Raw genomic sequence first — 21,102 nt, forward strand, 5'->3', positions numbered from 1 at the left:
AATTGGACGTAACTTTTCCTTTCAGCCATCAGAAGTGCTTGTAATCAATCTCTTAATAGTAGTTTTTAATTTTCTCTTAGGCATAGCCAATACATGTAGTCAAATATATAGCATAAAACACTGGAATTATTTCAACTTCTTCTCTAATTATTAGGAATTAAAGTTCCAAGTTTCCATGCCTCAACTTGTGTAACTTAAAAAGTGCTTGTGCCTAATTAAATCATGTCCTGTTAGTTCTAAAGCCAAAATTCTCATCTTAAATCCCTACAATGGTCAAGCTAAAGAAAAGAGCTAAGTGATGATGTCATAACTAGATGCCTAAATACATAGACAAGGATGGTGCATATTTAATGTTATAATTAAGGTATGAATGAAAAATAAACCCAAAATCTATCCTTGAATAAAGTCAAATACCAAAGATAAATTCTTAAAATGCACTGAGTAAACATGTCCTTAGAATAAAACAGCAGGATAGCTCACTTGAGATTTTAGGATATAGGAGCTAAAGCAAAAACCCAATGGAGAAAAAAGAAACTGTCTCATACCTGAAAGCCTCAATGATATATGCACTTGCTGGAAGGATTCCAGGGGTACCTGGTTGCCAGGACAAGGTGACACTGTTCTTAGTAACATCAGTGACCTGTGGTTTGGATGGTGGTCCAGGTAGGTCATTTAAATCATAATTTTTACTGATCGTTGCTCCAGATTCTATAGAGGACAAACAGAAAAAAATTCATTTCTGATTGCATAAGTTGACAACGATGCTTAAAAGACAAAAAATAGCCTATTAAAGAATTTGAATAGACAGTGAGCAATTCATCTTCATGAATCAAAAGTATATAAGTGAATATTTGTTTTTCTCCCCTAAATTATCAGAAAATATTTACTTTCACACGTGATCACTCGAACTGCTTGTCTTTATTTTTGATTTTTTTTCCTGTTCTTTAGTCAGAGAAAATAGTAAGATTATCAAGGACAAATGTATCAAATTTCATATATGCAGTGCTATGCACCAAGCAGGGCAGAAATAAAAAAGTGACATAAAGCTTAGTTTTTACAATCAATAAATTTAAAATCTTGCTCTTTCTTTAACTTGTTATCTGATAATGAGCTAATCACTAAAACTGGCTCAAGATTTCTTCTGTGAAAATAATTCACAAAGAATTCACCTGTCACATCCAGCACAGCACTCCAGGAAGTCTCCCCACTTGAACTTGTAGCCACACAAGTGTACGTGCCAGTATCAGAAATCTAGTGTTCATAGAAGGGAGAGAATAAAACTGTTTTAATTGATTTGTAGAATGATTACTCAATCTCACCAAGGCAATATTTGACTTCTAAAATGTGATATATCATTTGGCTGTTGGAATTATACACTAGAGTCAATCATACATACACATGAAATATTAAAATAAGCTCATAACAGTGGTTCAAAGACTCTTATTATATTTCTACAACTAAATATTCTTTGTCTGTAAACTTTAATAGTTTTCTATTTGCCTCCATGGCAATCCTCTTATTGGTTAACTCCATTTTATGTTGGGGCCTCCCTGTATCAGAGTTAGATATGGATAACTAAGGAGAGAATTTTTCAGAATCCTATAAACATTCAGGCTTTCCTGGTAGCTCAGACAGTGAAGAATTTGGCTGCAATATCAATAATGTAAAGCTGTCCTCTTTGTCATCAATAAACTGTATTTCACAGGATAAAATATACCTGGGAGTAAATAAGCACTCAGATAACATGGAGGTGGGGGGCAACACTTTTTTTTTTTAAAGATATGGAGAAAAGTGAAAAGGGAAAAAAAAAATTTCTAAAATGGAAAACTGAATCTTTCCTTTTAAAGAATTCAGTACTCACATTAAAGTTGTAACAGTGAATGAAATAAAGTTGTATCATTAAAAACAAATACATGATACCTATGGAATCATTGCAATACAGAACTGAAAGGGTCACAGAACTTATCTAATACATAACACTTTTTAAAGTATACTTAAAACCTTCATTCACTGATTACTTATGGTTAGTTCAGTTCAGTCACTCAGTCGTGTCCCACCCTTTGCGACCCTCATGGATCACAGCACACCAGACCTCCCTGTCCATCACCAACTCCCAGAGTCCTTTCAAACTCATCACCATTGAGTTGGTGATGCCACACAACCATCTCATCCTCTATCGTCCCCTTCTCCTCCTGTTTTCAATCTTTCCCAGCATCAGGGTCTTTTCAAATGAATCAGCTCTTCGCATCAGGTGGCCAAAGGATTGGAGTTTCAGCTTCAACATCAGTCCTTCCAATGAATATTCAGGACTGATCTCCTTTAGGATGGACTGGTTGGATCTCCTTGTAGTCCAAGGGACTCTCAAGAGTCTTCTCCAACACCACAGTTCAAAAGCATCAATTCTTCGGTGCTCAGCTTTCTTTATAGTCCAGTTCTCACATCCATACATGACTACTGCAAAAACCATAGCCTTGACTAGATGGACCTTTGTTGGCAAAGTAATGTCTCTGCTTTTTAATATGCTGTCTGGGTTGGTCATAACTTTCCTCCCAAGGATTAAACGTCTTTTAATTTCATGGCTGCCGTCGCCATCTGCAGTGATTTTGGAGCCCCCAAAAATAAAGTCAGCCACTGTTTCCCCATCTATTTGCTTATGTTAGGTAGTTAGACTAGGAAAAAGGAGTCCAGAATGGCAGTGGCTAAAAGACAAGGAAGGGAAAAACCCGCGAAAATAGAACAAAGAAAGGTTCGAGGATCGGAGTGAGGACCTCAGGTAGAAACAGCATCTCTGGCTAGCCCAATTTACATAGGGCAGGCCCAGGGGGAGGAGAAGAAACATATAAAAAGAGGAGCCAAATGGCCAGAGTGCTCTCGCTCTCTCCTCTTTGCATCTTTTGGGTCGGCATGCCCTCTCTCCTTGAGGATGTATTTTCCTTTATTTTCTAAATAAAACTGAGCTCTAAAACACTGATCTGTCCAAGAGCTGGAACACTGATCTGTCCGAGAGCTATTACACGCCAAGGGCTTTAAAGTCCGTCGCTTCAAATTTTTGTTGTGACAAGACATAACTGAGGAAATTATACACTCCCCTGACACTTAAAACATTTTTGTTATTCACTAACTAGTGGTAAAAGATTTGAGGAATAGTTGATAATATAATCAAGAGTTCTCTTTTATACATGTTAAAGGCCGAAGATTCTGTGATTATATCTTGACAAAAACTCCAACATCAGTAAGATGTAAATTAAAAGCCCTCCCTGTGGTGGAGCCCCATGGGCTGACATTACAAACATTCATTCACATTAGTTTAGGCATGAAGGAAAAGTGAGACTGGGAAAAGAAATGGAGGACCAGAGTAAAGCAAAGCAGAGATATAGAAGTAAAATTCCGTGATGAACATGAGTCTACTTGTTGATAAAATATCAGTTCATGGAATATAGTATCTGCTGGGTTCAAAATGTAAGTGTATTGATGACTCAACCTTCCACAATTGATTCTTGGATAAATCATTAGTGCCTAGATGTTACTGTGGTTCCACCATTTTAATTGATTTTAAATGTCACCGTGTATTTTAACTTAAGTTTCAAATTGCTCTGGCATGTCATTCTTTGCTATATTATCTCTGTACAATTGTCTTCTATTATGCCAATGCATGATAGGGATAGCCATTATAGAAAAAGCCATTTTTTTCAAATGGGGCTATGCATGCATTAAAGTCATTAGAAATCTTTGCATTTAAGAAGTATCACTCACAAACTAAATATAATGAGACGAGGTTGGATTTTAATGGGATGTTCATTTAAATATGGTCCATGAAAGAGTAAAGAATTTGCATTTTGTTATAGCAGTTGAACTAAAATGTAGCACTTGTTATTATGTGCAAATGCTAAAAGAAGAATAGGTAGGTAATGCTTCTTAACTGCATCTCCTTGTCATTATGTGGAGATACGAGTCTGACATTAGCTATGGTAGGTAGGTTTTAATGAGTATTAGAATATTCTACTTCCCAAAAGAAACAGATTCAGTTACCAATTAGCTGGACCATAATAATACGGTGTTTATCACACAATTTTTCCCCTTTTGCATTAAGTGCTGAAAAAGAAAGTGAGACACAAAGAAATATGACCTACGGAAACCCTCTTTTGACTGTATCAGTGAAGTACTGCAAAACATTTTATTTCCTGTTAAAGACAGTTATCTTACAGAAAAAATAACAACATTTTCATTATGGAGTTTTATCGGAAGTGATATGAAAAGCCTAAATATTGTTACTAAAGCTCAGTCTTGTTTCACCATCATCATTACCACATTCATTTTTATTCCTTAACTTTAAATAATATATTTTCTGGTCATGAGTCCTTGTATCTTTCCTATCCTTCTCCTTTTATTTTTAACCAAGTGTTTTAAAAAAGAGACAATGTGCTGGTACACTCTCACCTACTTTTCTCCTTGGGTAGTTGGCTGAAGACAAGCCCCCAGACGTAGGTATCTATGAAAGATGACTTCGAAGCCTGACAGAGGGCTCAAAGTTTCTTTGACATCACAGAGCACCCACCTTTAATTACTACTTTTAAGCACTACTGGGGGTCCTGACTGTTCAAATACACCCTTTAATACAGCAGTACAGTAGAAATGCAGTATCATCTGTGGCCCAAAAAGTCTGCCTTTGGCTCAAAGAAAGAGGTTAAACTGTTTACTCAAGGAGAGTTGGCATTAATTTTTAAATAACTCCCATTTTATTGAAAGAAGGTTTACAATTAATTTATAATAAACAAAGGTGAAAAACCTGTATAATTTTTCTTCAAATAAAATTTGATGGCATTTTGTCTACTTATAGCAACGCCTGTCTCAAAATTAAAATAAAAATTACACACATTCACTTTAATAGCAAGTTAAAGATTTGTATTTGTGCATGTGCATACTACAAAAAAAGTTATTCTTCCTTTTTGTTAGGTATCTGCATTTGACACACCTGATAAACAGGTGATTGCAAGTACTTTACATTGTAAAAAAAACTGCCTGTGGTGGTCATTTGAAAATACATGTAATAACTATTTTACCTTATTTCTCTGGTTTCTGAATGGGAAAATTCAATATCTTTTTGTTAGTTTCTTTTTAATCACCTCGGTTCCCAATTAATACCTAGATTCCAGATTCTATCAACGGTTTTTTTCACTGAATCATTTTCAATCAATTTTCTTCATGTACTATCACATCAACCACTCTAATTCAGGCCCTCATTCCCAGTCTTTGGAGAAGGAAATGGCAACCCACTCCAGTACTCTTGCCTGGAAAATCCCATGGACGGAGGAACCTGGCAGGCTACAGTCCATGGGGTCGCAAAGAGTCGGACACGACTGAGTGACTAAACCTTTAAAAGTTTAAATTTTCCAGTCTTATGACTATTCTAACATAGTTTTGAGCTTTAGCTATATGGGAGGGAGCCTTTCTATGAATTTGGTTGAATGAATTGAATATACTTGCGCAGGGCAGGTGGTCCCCATGACAACATCCTCCTGGTATTGACATCTTGTGTAATTACTCACCTCAAATGTGTGAGGGACCTATTGACTTACTCCTGGCTAACAGAATGTAGTATGGGTGACAAGATGTCACACTTATTATTGTTATATAGGATAGTAATCCTGTCTTGCTAAAAGACTGTATTCCTTGTTGATTTTGAGGAAGCAAGTATTGGGAATATCCACATAGTAAGGAACCACAGCAACCTTCAGTCAACAAGAGGCAAGAAGCTGAGGTCACCAGTTTGAAAGCCATTAGGAACTAAATGCTAACAACCATTTTGTTTGAAAGCAAACTGATCTGCAGTCAATTTTCAGATGAGACTATAACCCTGACAAAGGCTTTCCGAGACCCTACGGGAGAAAGCCTTGCTACATCATATCCAGGTTCCTAACTAACAGAAGCTATGAAATCATAAATATGTGTTGCTTCAAGTCTCTAGGTATTTGCTAATACTGTTATACATAGTAGATACAATATTCAGAAATAAACGTTATTTTGAGTTGCTCCAAAAACAAGTCTAATTTGGTAAGTTGGCAGGAACGATCATTTTCTATCATGTCATTTTCTACTAAAAGATCAGCAATGGCTTGCTGTTATCCACAGATTTAAATCTAAACTGCACAGCATCTTTGCCTATACTGTAAGATTTTTTCTGAACTAGCCAAACCTGCTTCCTGTGTCCTCACCAATCTCATCTCTTTCTTATTTTCCACATAAAGTGTTTGGCTGAACTGCTTTATCCTCATTTCCTTAGAAACTCCCTTGTTCATGACAGTAGAACAGATACATTTGTCACTTTCAAATTATTTTTTTTCAAACTATTTTAAATATACCATTATTATCATTAACTTTATGTGTTTAACCTTTTTAGTTTCATTGATCACATACATATGGGGTTGAATAAAGAATAGAAAGTTTCTAGGTCTGTTATGAACTTATGATTAATAAGGACAATGCACTTCCTTCTAATTTCAATTAGAACTTCCCTCTTAATTTCCGTTTGTCATTTGTAAAATAAAAAATAACATGGTCTATAATCAAATGTACAGTGATCATACAGGCATGTAAGATTTAATTTCCCAATGTAGTGATTCCCTAGGGATATACATACTTATGTTGAGAGGAAGATCCAAATACAAATTCAACATTACTTACCCTTAAGTTCTTAATCTGCAAGGTTCCTTGTTCTTGTATAGTTGCTCTCGGATCTCTACCCAGAAAAGTAAATCCTTCCTTTAACCAGCTAATTATAGGAAGAGGGTCACCAGTAGCTTTACATTTCAGTAATGCTGTGCCATCTACTGCTAACGTTTGGTTGGCTGGGCCTTGTAGAATTATAGGTGGAGGTCTATCTGTCAAAACTAAAACATAAAGATATTTTTAGGATATTTTAACTTTTATGAAATTTGGAAATCTTTATATCATCAGTAGTCATAGCAAAAGTAAGATGAAAGCCCCAAAGTCATACATATTACTTTTACTTTTTTCTGTATATTCTATACCCAGAATAAATTTATCATCTACACATATTACACATACATCTGTACCTATTTTACTGAAGCCATATTATTTACTATTTACTCTGACTTACCTGTAACTAAGATGATGATAAGATGAGCTCTGACATCTTAGAAATGTTTAGTGTTATTGAAAGATTTAATCATATTAAAATTAAAATATGAAGAGCTTATGACAATCATACATAAAATGGCCATAGTACCAGTTACATGTTTTATTTATATAGATGTAATATTTTTCATGATAATACATTAGACTATAAATACTTTATTTCCAAAATTGCTTCACTGCTCTAAATTATGGTAATATAATTTGGGTGATAGATAATTTAATTAGTCTGCACAATTCAGCAAAAAAACAATCTAGTTAAGAATATGTATATGACATGAAAAAAATAGGACTTTTATGAAAAATTTGCATTTACATATATATCAATTCCTGTATTCAAGTAAATTTTCCATAACTTCATGAACTTAGGTTACTGTGCTTTTTAAATCAAACACTGATTTGTAGAAGTATCATCAGGACCTTTAGAAGTATTATATAATGATTTAGGAAGCATATCAAAATATACAGTAATATTTAACTGGGTGATGAAAATATGGAATCAGTTAGAGGCAAGTTTTCATCTACAACTCATAAGACCATGTCATACTGAAATTTATATCCAGGTCCAAGGAAAGATTTCTGAAGAGAAAGTTTTATAACCTTCACATAGGTTTTGCTTAAATATGTATATTTGCTCTTTATTATATATTTACTATATGTATATAATATTTAAACACATACATAACTTCCACAGAAAGAAAAAATAGTGAATTGGAATTATTGTTAAGCAACTGTGAAGAGTGTCTTTTCTCAAGAAAGTCATCTTGTATTACAATGTACATAATCATAAAAAGTAATTTTGTTATTAATGCTCTAATTTTCTTTTTCTACCAGATTCTACAAATACTAGTTTATATGTTTGCTTATTTTTCAGTCTAGATGCATTTTTATTGCTAGACTTTACAGTTTTAGGGAAAAATATTAAAACAGCCCTTTCAGAGCCTACCATGAGAAAGCCAGCCAATTTTGATTTAAAACAGAGGTTATGATATATGTGTCCTAGCATGTCAAAATAGAGTGGACTTAAAGTCAACCCACACCTACTACATCAAAATATGTATTAAAATGTGTGTATATGGAGAAAGGAGAAGGCAATGGCACCCCACTCCAGTACTCTTGCCTGGAAAATCCCATGGACGGAGGAGCCTGGTAGGCTGCAGTCCATGGGGTCGCTAGGAGTCGGACACGACTGAGCGACTTCACTTCCACTTTTCACTTTCAGGCATTGGAGGAGGAAATGGCAACACACTCCAGTGTTCTTGCCTGGAGAATCCCAGGGACGGGGGAGCCTGGTGGGCTGCTGTCTATGGGGTCGCACAGATTCGGACACGACTGAAGCCACTTAGCAGCAGCAGCAGCAGCATATGTAGAAAATCTTGTAAAAACCTAAGGAAAACAGTATTCTCTCTGTAGTCTTCACAAATAAAAATTAGAACCATGTAGTTCACTGATTTTCTTGATCAAATCTTTCATTTCAGAAGTAAATTAAGTGAGAGTGAACATGAAAGTGTAATATTATACCAATTCTGACATGTCTGGCAATAATTGTGCAAATAGTTATTCAAGTAGAAAGCTTCATGGAATTTATTTCATTTATTTTATTTATTTATAAGTCAAAAGTGGAAGGCTAACTCTCTAAACATTATGATTTTAAAATTCATAAAAATGGGTCAGTACTAACAGAATAGAAGCTATTTATTAAATTTTATATAATGTTACTTCTTTGCGTCAAATGGAATATCTATATAGAATTCAGGCAACTTCTTGTAACTTGCTTTTACTGTCATATCCGTGAAATCATTAGATATAGGCAAAGGACATCTGATGAGTTTCTTTTTCTCTTTTTTTTACTGCCCAAATGAGTAGCTCATTGTCTTGTAAATGGATTTGATCAATAAAGTAATTGAAAATCTCCTGGCCAGAAAGAACTTTCAGTTTCAAGGATGTTATGGGTGAAAGATGACCACAAGTTTCCGTGACACTAAGGTCGGAGGTTAAATGAACATTTAGGGCTTCCAGTGATCTGTGAACAGTTGCATGGTTTTTTCTAACTATGCATTATAAATCCTCATACAATGATCCTCATACAAGATCATTGTGACATCTGTTGTCAGTATAATATATAAATACATTTCTTCTTTCTAGTCCTTATAGATTCTATTGGCTCTACTCAGAATTCTCACTGCAATTTTCTACTTTTCTGAGAGAAAAAAGGGGAGAAGAAAAGAAATGAAGAATAGAGTTAACAAGTAAATGAGAAAGTATTTTAAAGGGATATTTTAAAATTCAAGTGTATTAAAACATCTTAGCTCTATCTATAATCAGTAAAATTATCACTCAAAAGCTCCTCGCATAACCATTAATAATCTCCTCTTATGTGAACACTTGAGTTAAGAATATTTTCAAGAAAGTTAAGTACAAAAATGTAATAACAGAAAACATTGCTATAGATGTTTTGCTTGTTTTTCTGAACATGACATATGTTTTCATTCTACACTGGAATTTCATTTGGCTCTAAATCACCCTAGATCATACCAAACAACGTGTTCAAAGTGAAGATGATGGCTTACACATTATAAACTGTTAACTAATCTGAAAAACTTAAAACTATGAACAAAAGCTGAAGTCATCAGCAAGTTAATATTTAGAGACAGAGTTATATATAATAAAGGGTGTGTGTGTGTGTGTGTGTGTGTGTTTAGATCTCAAAGTTAGATTTCTTTACTGTCAAAATCAACAACTCTATAACCTATATACAACGTTCTTGCAAAATGATCTTGACTTCGTGATTGCTTATTCAAGTAAAAATCAATGCAGAAATTAAAATTCAAACAAGTTGTAACAAAATGTTCAGAGCCATTTCAATTCAGGGTGGGATGGGATGAATTGGGAGATTGGGACTGACATATATACACTACTGATACTATGTATAAAATAGATATCTAATGAGAATCTACTGTAGAGCACAGAGAACTCTATTCTGTGCTCTGTGGTGACCTCAATGGGAAGGAAACCCAAAAAAGAGGGGATATATGCATACAGACTGCTGATGCTGCTCTACAGCAGAAATTGACACAACAGGGTAAAGCAACTATGTTCCAAAACAGAAAAATGTTATCAAATTTCCTTATCACTCATTTTAAGTCTGACCACAGAAATAAAGCTATAATTACTACTGATTTGAAAGACTGTGTGACCAACAAACATAATTTCTCAAAACAAACTTTCCTTTTCATTGTTCTTTAGTCGCTAAGTCATGTCTGACTCTGCAACTCCATGGACTGCAGCCTGCCAGGCTGCTTTGTCCATTGGATTTCCCAGGCAAGGATACTGGAGTGGGTTGTCATTTCCTCCTCCAGGGGATCTTCCCAACCCAGGGATAGAACCCATATCTCCTGCATTGACAGGCAGATCCTTTATCACTGAGTCACCTGGAAAGCTCTTCCTTTTCATTATATCAGGCGTAATTTTGAATATCTACTTGTTTCATGATCCACAGCAGTCACATCAACTGGCTCTTCCATATCATCAATTTTGTTTTCTACAAATACGATTTGCCTTTTGCATAACAACTTCTTCATTTAAAAACATTTAAAAGGCTGCCTCTTAAAATACCATGAGTAGCTAGATTATAGTAGAGCTCTTAAGCATTATATTTGGAATGTTTCATAGTAGTATAGAATAAAACAGTCTTTTGCCAGAATATCTTATTTTCCAAGTATACGTTTCTAGACATTTTTTCCAGTAGAAGAAAAAGAAATAAAATATAATTATTAATTATATATATTTATATATTATTTATAGTTATCCTTATAAATATAAAATATTTATACATATTAATTATATTAAAATTATATTATATTAATATAATTATTAATATATTTATTCTAGTAGGAAACATAGGAACTTTAAAAGATTAATAAATATATTTTATTTTTTTTTAAAGAAATATGGGTATTTGAAGGGTTAAAGGACTTGCCCATCTAAAGGAAGAATTTCTCAGCACTGTTACCAGTGAAGCTGACATCTTTCAGTTCCATAGCAGTAAATCTCTGCCATATCAGCAGGTGTGACTATTAACGACTCAATATCCCCACAGCTAATGTTTGTCTGTTCTATTTATTCGCATTCCTGACATGGTGCTGAATCAGGCAATAGCATGGACAGACATTAAAAAATATTGCCTTTCTATTAATTTTAAATGATCTTTTAATCTACATGTAAATTTGAACTGTATGAAAGCTCAGCAGAGAAAGAAGAGAATCAGAAAGGTCACAGCACAAGCTCTTGGATCTCAGATGCCAGCATCCAGGGCAGGGAAAGAGGGGAGGGGGAATTAGACACCTCACAAATATAAGACAGCAAGAGAGAACTGTTAATCTAAAATATAAAAGAATATGGCTTAAATTCACGCTCAGAGGTTCACAAAATATCTAAAACTCCCTACTTGTCAACTGTCGCAAAAAAGCCCTGGCAAAAAAAAAAAAAATCAGATCATGAAGATATATTTTTCAACTTTCATTATGAATCAGGTGTTTCAGTTAAGATCTGTAATACATACATGCAAATAAAAAATAATTTTAGCATCCATTCATAGCTTAAAGTTAGTCACAGTCGTGTCCGACTCTGTGATCCCATGAACTGTACCCCGCCAGGCTTCTGTGTCCTTGGAATTCTCCAGGCAAGAGTACTAGAGTGGGTTGCCATTTCCTTCTCCAATTCATAGCTTGGAAGGTATTTAATTAATTTAACTTAGTGAATGTACAATTTAAAAAAACATAGGATTGTTGTTTCCATTTAGCTGCTACATCGGATCCAGCTCTTTATGATCTCACGGACTGCAGCATGACAGGCTTCACTGTCCCTCACTATCTCCCGGAGTTTGCTCAAATTCATGTCCATTGAGTTGGTGATGCTACCCAACTGTCTTATCCTCTGCTGCCCTCTTCTCCTTTCTCCTTCAATCTTTCCTAGAATCAGGGTCTTTTCCAATTAGTCAGTTCTTCACATCAGAAGGCCAAAGTACTGGAGTTTCAGCTTCAGCATCAGTCCTTCCAATGAATATTCAGGGTTGTGAAGTCATCAGCCATTATATCATCAGCAAGTTAATATTTAGAGTCAGAGTTATTTATAATAAGTTACGTGTGTGTGTGTATGTTTAGGTCTTGAAGTTAGATTTCTTTACTGTTAAAATCAATAACTCTATAACCTCCACACAACCTTCTTGCAAAATGATCTTGACTTTGCGATTGCTTACTTATGTAAAAATCAATGTAGAAATTAAAATTCAAACAAGTTGTAACAAAATATTCAGAGCCATCACAATTTGGGGTGGGGGTAGGATGGTGTGATTAGCTAACTTAAAAAGTCATCTCTGTTTCCTGATATTAAAGATGGTATCTTTTCTCCTCTAGTAAAATAAAATTATCACTATTCTTTAGAAGTAATCATGTCAGCGTAAGATTAGGTATACAGATGGCATGCCTATTTCTATTTCACTAAAATAATGCATCGCTCTATTTTTAAGAATAAAATAGATTGTTTTGGATGTTCTTCCTAGGGAAAATAAATAGTATAAATAGATTAGGGAGCATTAGAAACCATTAAAAATGTTATTTTACCTAGATTCAAACTTACAAGATAAGCAGTAATTTTAATGATTTAATTAACAAATCATAAGATTTCATCCTTTGAAATAAAGATAATTATTTTCAACAAACAAATCTAACAATATCGCACCATCAGTAACTTCCAGTTGAGCTTTTGCTAAAATACTTCCTGCCACGGTGAGGGCCTGACAGATGTAGTAACCCGCGTCCGAACGCTGAATGTTGGTAATTGTAAGGTCCCCGGTTGGTGACACAGAACACCTACTGTTGGGCTGTTGGGGTTGGTTTGGGAAAAGCAGGTTCTGTGGAAACAAACACAATTTTATCAATATTCTCTTCTCACTCATTAGGAAAGTTATATCAACAGCTATTGCAATTAGAGAAATGTGGTTGAAAAAAAGAAAATACATAGATTTAAAAATATGGTGCTGAAATGCTTAGATGTCACAGAGTGAGTGTCATTGGGAAATTTCATGCCCTCGCTGAAGGAACAATCATCTAAAAAATCTAGGTCTTTATTGGGACCTTTTATTCCTCCCTGACTTTCTTGAGTTACTGAATATTTTTGAAACATGGTTTCCCCATCTGTAAAATGGGCATAATAACACTTCTCTGATTCAACACATAAGACACTGTGAGAATCTGGAATGTAACATTGACTATGTATGCGATTTATAAACTGCATATTCTGTTGATCTTTTTAACTATTTGATGTAATTAACTGAATTTCTTCTAAAGGTGTTCAAAAATGTGACTGAGGCTGACAGAGAGACAGCTGAATCTACTTCTGCTCTAAGAATTCTGCAGGTTGTAACAGCTTTGAAAGGAGCTAGGTATAAATGCTAATAAATGCTACCATCTAAGCAAGATTAACCAAACCATTGAAAATATAAAGAAGATGTGGGATGTTTCTAAAGCATGCATATGATGCTAAATAATTTTTTAACATTACTCTTTTTAAAAATAAAAAGTTCTCTAGTTTACTGTATATCTTATATTATGACAAACAGCTAAATCACAAATTTGCAAAAGTTCTTAAAAGAAAGCAGTAATGTTAACTTGGATGACCTATGCTGCTTTATCGTTGTTCAATTAAGAAAAACATCTGGGTATAAAGATCATATTGAGATATGCTTCCAAGTTGGATTATAAATAAGGATGTATCAATTTTTATGTTGTATTTACTTACTAAAAAAAAGAACATTACAACCCTCTGGGATCTGTTTCTCCTCCATATAGTAATTAATTTTCCAGGTTTGTAATTAAACAGTTCCAATACGTTACAATCAGGAGGTAATAACATTCAATTAAAGGCATAAGACACATTTTCACCTTAAAATGTTTTTACTCTTGAAGGAATACCAATGGAAGAGGATAAAATAGGGTATTAACACTTTTCAATTACGCTAAATGACTTTAATCCTGCGAATGATGTCCTACTTTAATTAGAAGCTCTTCTCTTTATTGCAGCATGATGGATGTCCACTTTATTAGATTCGAGTGTGACACTATAAGCCCACTTTACATAAACATTACCATGTTATTAAACCCTTTCTAAAAGAAGTGGTATTTGCTAGCATGTCAGGAATATAATTTCAAAAGGCTATTGCCCTCCCATAAAATCTGTATTATTTACTATTAATATATAAGGCTAGAATTTTTCATACATATAAAGCATAATTTGAGAAGAAGCTAATTCTCCTGTGGAGTCCAAATATATGACTGAAATAAACCAACTGAAGGAGAAGGGTCTAAATTTTAAAGCCACTTGAAAATGATACAATAACTCAAAGCATGCACTTTCCTACAATTAGCCATTAGAATACTAATTTACATAGCACTAATACATCAGATGGGCTTAATTCTCTCCAGGATCTCTTCCTCTACAATGTATTATCAGTCCACCTTCTAAATGATTCGTTGACATGGAAAATGGCATATGATTGAGGTTAACCCATCATCTTTATTCCCTGCTTGTAAGACACAGGCAAAAGGAAATGGATTACAAGCAAAAACCAGGAATTCTACAGAGCTCCTCTTGCTTGAAGTGCCTGGGTATCCTATTAGTGCTAATTGGCATTATCAGCACATATTGAGGAATATGGACCATTAAGTCTAGGCTTTCAACTCTCTCTCTACTGATGGATAGTCATAGATCACTGTAAAAATTGGATACTGCGGACAGTAAGACCAATTTATTCTTTCTAATGTACTAATTCATGATTTGAAAATTTACAATTTGCTCAAGCATTTCTCTTTTGTTCTCATTCACAATCTCCTTTCTCTCCCCCTCTCTATCCCCTTTCCTCTCTCCCCAACCCCTCTCTCCGATGTGAGGGAGATAGGTGAAGAAAACCAGATCTAAGATTATAATCAAATCAAATCAAATCACCTAACTGGAAATTTTTTTCCCAGAGATTAATATCTCTGGAATTAATACATGCCACTTTGTCAAATAGCAAAAGAAATATTTTAATGCTATTTGATCATTACTTGTATAAAAAAATTAAAACAAGGTGTAGCATATTTAAATATCATGTTTATTGGGCTACAAGACCAATACACATTTTATGCAATAGCGCGTATAAACCTGGAGCATTTGAGGGTATGTAATTTACACACGAAAAAGCTGAATCTACACGATAGTAGATACAATGAGATTTGACTCACTACATGATTTAAAGTGTGAATGTGTAACAATCAAACGGCTTTAGATCATTATATTTGTATCATTCATAAATAATATGCTCACGTATATATATTCACTATCAGTGGATTGAGGGAGTAACTTCCGTGGACTCCACAGCCTCCAGAGTGGGTGGGGGAAAGGGGCTACAGGCCTGAGGTAGAAACTAGCCAGGCAGGCAGGGTTCTCCAGGTTCAAGGCTCCCAGCCTTCTCAGGCGTGGGGTGGGTCTGGGGACAATGGCGACCAGAGTGGTACTGAACCTCTGTGCCTGGGCAGAGGAAGCCCAAGCAGCCCGGCCTGAGCAGAACATAAACTCGCCACTTCAGCCAGGAACAAGGCAAGGCAGGTGCATTCTGTATTCTCCCAATTTCTAACCTTCAAAATGTGTAAAGCATTTTTACATGTAAACAATCACATAATCTTCATAACTTATGTGAATTAAAATACTTTATATTTTGGATTAAAAACTAAGCTTCAGTAAAGTTAAACTGTGCTACAAACATTATAAAATCATTAAGGAGGGAAAATGGCTTTAGAATTATTTCCTTTTCTCAGGGTGTGTGTGTGTGTGTGTGTGTGTGTGTGTGTGTGTGTGTGTACATGTTCAAGTGTGTTATAACTGCATTATGTTGCTTTACACTCACTTTAGAGTTTGGGATGTTTTCATCTGAAAGCCACTTTTAAAAATCAAGGAACTCTAAGAGTAGAAATCTATTGTATAGTTGCGTGAGTGTGTTAGTCGCTCAGTCATGTCCAAGTCTTTGTGGCCCCATGGATTGTAGCCTGCCAGGCTCCTCAATCTATGGAATTCTCCAGGCCAGAATACTGGAGGAGTGGGTAGCCTTTGCCTTCTCCAGGGGATCTTCCCAACCCAGGAATCGAACCCAGGTTTCCCTCATTGCAGGTGGATTCGTTACCAGCTGAGTCACAAGAGAAGTCCAAGAATACAGGAATGGGTAGCCTATCCCTTCTCCAATGGAGCTTCCCGACCAGGAATTGAACCAGGGTCTCCTGCATTGCAGGCAGATTCTTTACAGACTGAGCTGTCAGGGAAGCCCAACTGTATCATTACTAACTGATAAAAAATGATGGCAATTAAGTCTTGGAACCATCCTGATGTGGGATGAGGCAGTAGCCAGAAGTTTACCTTATCCTTCCCACCACTGTCTTTACACCCCACAAATTATGGGGGAAATGAGTCCAACACAGAGCAATGAAGAAAGGGAGAAAGATAAGTTGCCCATCCATACCGAGATGCTAAAACTGCTGCCGTGGGTGGAAGAGAGATGTATGGGAATCTGGAAGAATGAAAAATGACAAAGGCTGAGGGGGACCTCCTGAGAGGAATCTCCTCCAAGATACTCTTACATGAGTTTTGATCAACAGGTTCTCTTAATTTAGTCTAAAGCATTTTCTATCTCTGGCAAAGCTTCTAGACTGCTTGAGTCTTTTAGTCATCATTTCCTATTTGTCCAGGAAATTATTCTAAAACTTGGACTTAACAGAGAGTGCTAAGGAGCAACATCAGTGGGTCCCTTCCTAAGACCTACACGGCTCCCCGGGAATGCCTCTGGAGAGTCTGGAACGAAAATATCTCTAGGGAGGTCCCTAGAATTCCCCTGGGAATACGCAGATTAAATTCTTAGACTAAGAACTCAATTTCTATTCTGGTTAAACGGGAAGTTCCACTCATTGCCTCAGAACCTAGAGGCTTGAGCTTGCCCAAGCTTGGACCAAGTTCTAAATGAGAAAAGTGGTGCATTCAATTCAATTTGCTTTGAGCAGAGTCTGAGAGATCATGCTGCCCAAAGAGGGCCTGAGAGGACAAACCAGGACACAGCAAAATCAGACAGGTATTGCTCTTTTCTGCTATTTAATGTATTATTTCCTGTCTAATTCCACTATGAAGGAATCCAGAGGGATGAAGGAAGAAAATATTTCTACTACTCTTAAATGGAAGCATATTTAACTTAATGATAAAGAAAAGATGTTTATTCTATTTATGAAAGGGGGTTGAAACTGGTTTCTAGACTGATGAATCACAGAAATATTTTGACTGTTTACATGTACCCAGGATGTCCTAAGTGCTTTATAGATATACTAACTCAACTATCTCAATGTAGCTCAATGCAAGAAAGCAAACTTATCCTTCTGTTAGGAGATTTTAAACAGCTGCAGGTTAGACTTCTTAAGGTAATTTAGTTACACTATATTGTATCTCTTCTATGTAAGATAAAAATTTTTTAAAATTAACACTCAAAAACAGAATGTTCTATTAAAACATCTGACTCTCTTATTTTTAAAATCAACTGGTCTCTTTTTTAGAAATAAAATAAATTTAATATTGATAACAAGAAAGGCAAGACAGACTTTGAGGACCACCAGAGACAGGGGAGTTCAAAGATTTCAGAAAAGCAGTCAAAGCTTACACTCACCTGGCTGCCTTCTTTTTGCCAAAAAACTGCTGGCTGTGGGTTTCCTTTAGTTTCACAGGGAAATGTCACTGTTCGACCTTGAGCAACAATCTGATCTCTTGGCCTAACCACAAACTGTGGAGGAGCTATAATTTAAAAGGAAAGAAAGTGTGTAAATATAAACTGTTGACAAAGAAAAATACATCAAAGGGAAAATCTGATACGAGGTGGACTGCTCAGTGCCAGACAGAGGCTACAGATGTTGATTTATTTTTAAGTATTTTTCAAAACACAATGGGAAAAAAAAAGAGCACTCTATCAAATGTGAGGAAAGAAGTAAATGTATTAGTAGACACACTTTAAACGCACATTGCAAATCTTGCAGCCAACACACTTGCAAAGAAAAAGTAGATTTTTAATGATATTCTAAAGTTTTTAATAAATAAACATGGTATCCCCATATGGTTTTGTGTTTTGAATGAAGACAGAAAAAAGTCACTGCATTACTCAAATATCTACTTCCTGTGGCATCAATCTATTGACAAACATGAATTGCTCTTACAATATTTACAAGACATTGTACTAGGCACAGCGATACCAGAAGGCATAGACTATGATCTCTATTCTCAAAGTGCTTAGAGTACTTATATTCTAGATTTGAGGAGTTGAAGTGTTGAAAACATCAAAGAATTGAAGGTATGGGAATTACATACAGAGATAACTAACAATATATAAAACACATGAAAGTGGTTGACTTTTCACTTAGATTAATAAGCATTTGGCAGTTATTATGTTCCTCTACCGGGCACTTGAAACTGAAAATTATTCAAAATATTGAAATATCAACAATCTCAGATATGCAAATGACACCACCCTCACGGCAGAAAGCAAAGAGGAACTAGAGAGCGTTTAAATGAAGGTGAAAGGGGAGAGTGAAAAAACTAGCTTAAAACTCAACATTCAAAAAACTAAGATCATGGCATCTGGTCCCATCACTTCATGGCAAACAGATGGGAAAACAATGGAAACAATAACAAACTTTATTTTCTTGGGATCCAGAATCACTGCAGATAGTGACTGTACCCATGAAATTAAAAGACACTTGCTTCTTGGATGAAAAGCTAATACCAACCTAGATAGCATATTAAAAAGCAGAGACATTACTTTGCCTACAAAGTTATATCTAGTCAAAGCTATGGTTTTTCCAGTAGTCATGTACGGATGTGACAGTTGGACCATAAAGAAGGCTGAGCGCCAAAGAATTGATGCTTTTGAACCGTAGTGTTGGAGAAGACTCTTTAGTGTGCTTTGGGCAGCAAGGAGATCAAACCAGTCAATACTAAAGGAAATCAGTCCTGAATATTCATTGGAAGGACTGATGCTGAAACTGAAGCTCTGATAGTTTGGCCACCTGATGTGAAAATCTGACTCATTAGAAAAGACCCTGATGCTGGGAAAGATTGAAGGCAGGAGGAGAAGGGGATGACAGAGGAAGAGACGGTTGGATGGCATCACCAACTCAATAGACATGGGTATGAGCTAGCTCTGAGAGACAGTGAAGGAGAGGGAAGCCTGGCACGTTGCAGTCCATGGGGTCACAGAGTTGGACATGACTGAGTGACTGAACAACAACAACTGGGCACTGAAGATACCCAGATAAAAAGAATCAACTTTGCAGCCAGGAAGGTACTTATACTCTAACAGAACATACAAAACATGATCCTGATGAAAACAACAAAACAAAATTTAAACAACAGTTCTGTAAGACCGTGGTAAGATCAATGACAGAGGTACTCTCAGAGCACAGAGAAGCACTTAAATTTTAGTATACATCATAAGAGTCATAGGACTTCAGGAAGGAGGGATCCCTTTGTGTTATGGTAGCTGAGAAAGGCTTAATGCAGGGGGTGGACATTATGGAGACTTGGAGGAAAGGGTGGCGTTTTGAGAAGTGGAGAGATGAACACATTCTAAAGAAAGGAGCTAACTGAGCAAAGCATAAGAAGCAAAAACACATCTAGTATACACTGAGTAATGCCGGAGGAATGGAGAGTCCCCACTGTATAAGCATCATTGGCTACAAAAAATGGATTTGTATCAGGCCCTTCTTCTCAGTCTAAGAAAGGCCTGAGAAACCAAACTGAGGATTATATTCTGGCTGCTTTTAAGCCAAGGAGTGATAAATGCAAAGCAAAAATTTTGGAATCTTTACCCCGTAATGAATGTAGTCTATAGTTTGTGAGGGAGACAGATTAGTCAATAAAGTAGGTTGTTTAATTGGAAGACCAGTAAAATGCTGCAGGCAAAACCAGTGAGACCAAGGTACCAGTAACTCCAATAGAAAATATAGGGACGGGGTAAAAATGCTAAGAAAGTTCAGGTTTAAATTTGGGGCTAATTGTAAAGATAAAGAAGAAATTAAAAACAGGACAGTATGTAACAGGAAGTTTTCACAAGGACATCATCTTCATACCAAAACCCACTCCTGCTAAAGAGAAAACAGCACATTTATTCCATGGCTTTTCCAATCATTTGTTTCCAATGTAACTCCTTGCTTAACACTAGAAAACTTAAGACCAAAAAAAAACTACAGTGAACTCTAATTTTTAGAACCCAGTGTACATGGCTACAATCCTAATATTTGAACTCTGAAGAATTTTAACAATAAGCACCATTCAGTAAAGTCCTTTACCCAGAATTCCTCCAGTTCTTTAATATTACATAACCGGAGGTCCAAGAATGGAGTCAATGTAGTGTAGCCTCAAACACCCACCCAATTACTCATCCTTACAAGGAGACTAACACAGATACAGCAGCAGCAATTTTTTTTTTTTTTTTTACAAAAACTTTACTGAGACTTGTAGTGGCTTATTTTTCTGTGTTCTATTATACTGTCTCCTAATTCAACACACTCAACACATACATTAGGGACTGAAGGAATAAATCTACTAAGTGAAATTTTCTTCTGCAGATATAGATAACAGAAGAGTCAGTTTAACAGGATGGAGAACCCAGATTTATAGATCTATTCGAACAGAACGTGGTTTATGTTGCCCTCTATTTTCAGGAGATTACTTGCTTCTTACAATGTTGTTATTTCTATACAGTTCCACTAAATCAGCAGTATCATTGGTTTTTGTTCTCTATGTTTTCTAATAAGAGTGATAGTCTAAATCAATGCTACAATATTACTTTAGGAATGACTCTTAAAACACCGCAGTGTCCACTTTTCAATAAAG

General features: G+C 35.6%; 1 protein-coding gene across 2 annotated transcripts in view; it reads right to left on the reverse strand.

Annotated features, from left to right (window-relative positions):
• Positions 1-21,102, reverse strand: part of ROBO2 (roundabout guidance receptor 2) — a 642,112-nt gene that overhangs the window by 100,339 nt on the left and 520,671 nt on the right. For both annotated transcript variants that reach the window (XM_081552579.1, XM_081552570.1), the window contains 5 exons: positions 17,885-18,009; positions 12,892-13,063; positions 6,682-6,887; positions 1,170-1,251; positions 546-708 (listed from right to left, as the gene is read on the reverse strand). In XM_081552579.1, the coding sequence (XP_081408705.1) occupies positions 546-708; positions 1,170-1,251; positions 6,682-6,887; positions 12,892-13,063; positions 17,885-18,009 (748 nt within the window). The remainder of the gene's footprint in view (positions 1-545; positions 709-1,169; positions 1,252-6,681; positions 6,888-12,891; positions 13,064-17,884; positions 18,010-21,102) is intronic.

The sequence above is a fragment of the Giraffa tippelskirchi genome, chromosome 2 (assembly GCF_054371585.1).
Source record: "Giraffa tippelskirchi isolate mGirTip1 chromosome 2, T2T-mGirTip1v1.2.pri, whole genome shotgun sequence".
NCBI classification, from domain to species: Eukaryota; Metazoa; Chordata; class Mammalia; order Artiodactyla; family Giraffidae; genus Giraffa; species Giraffa tippelskirchi.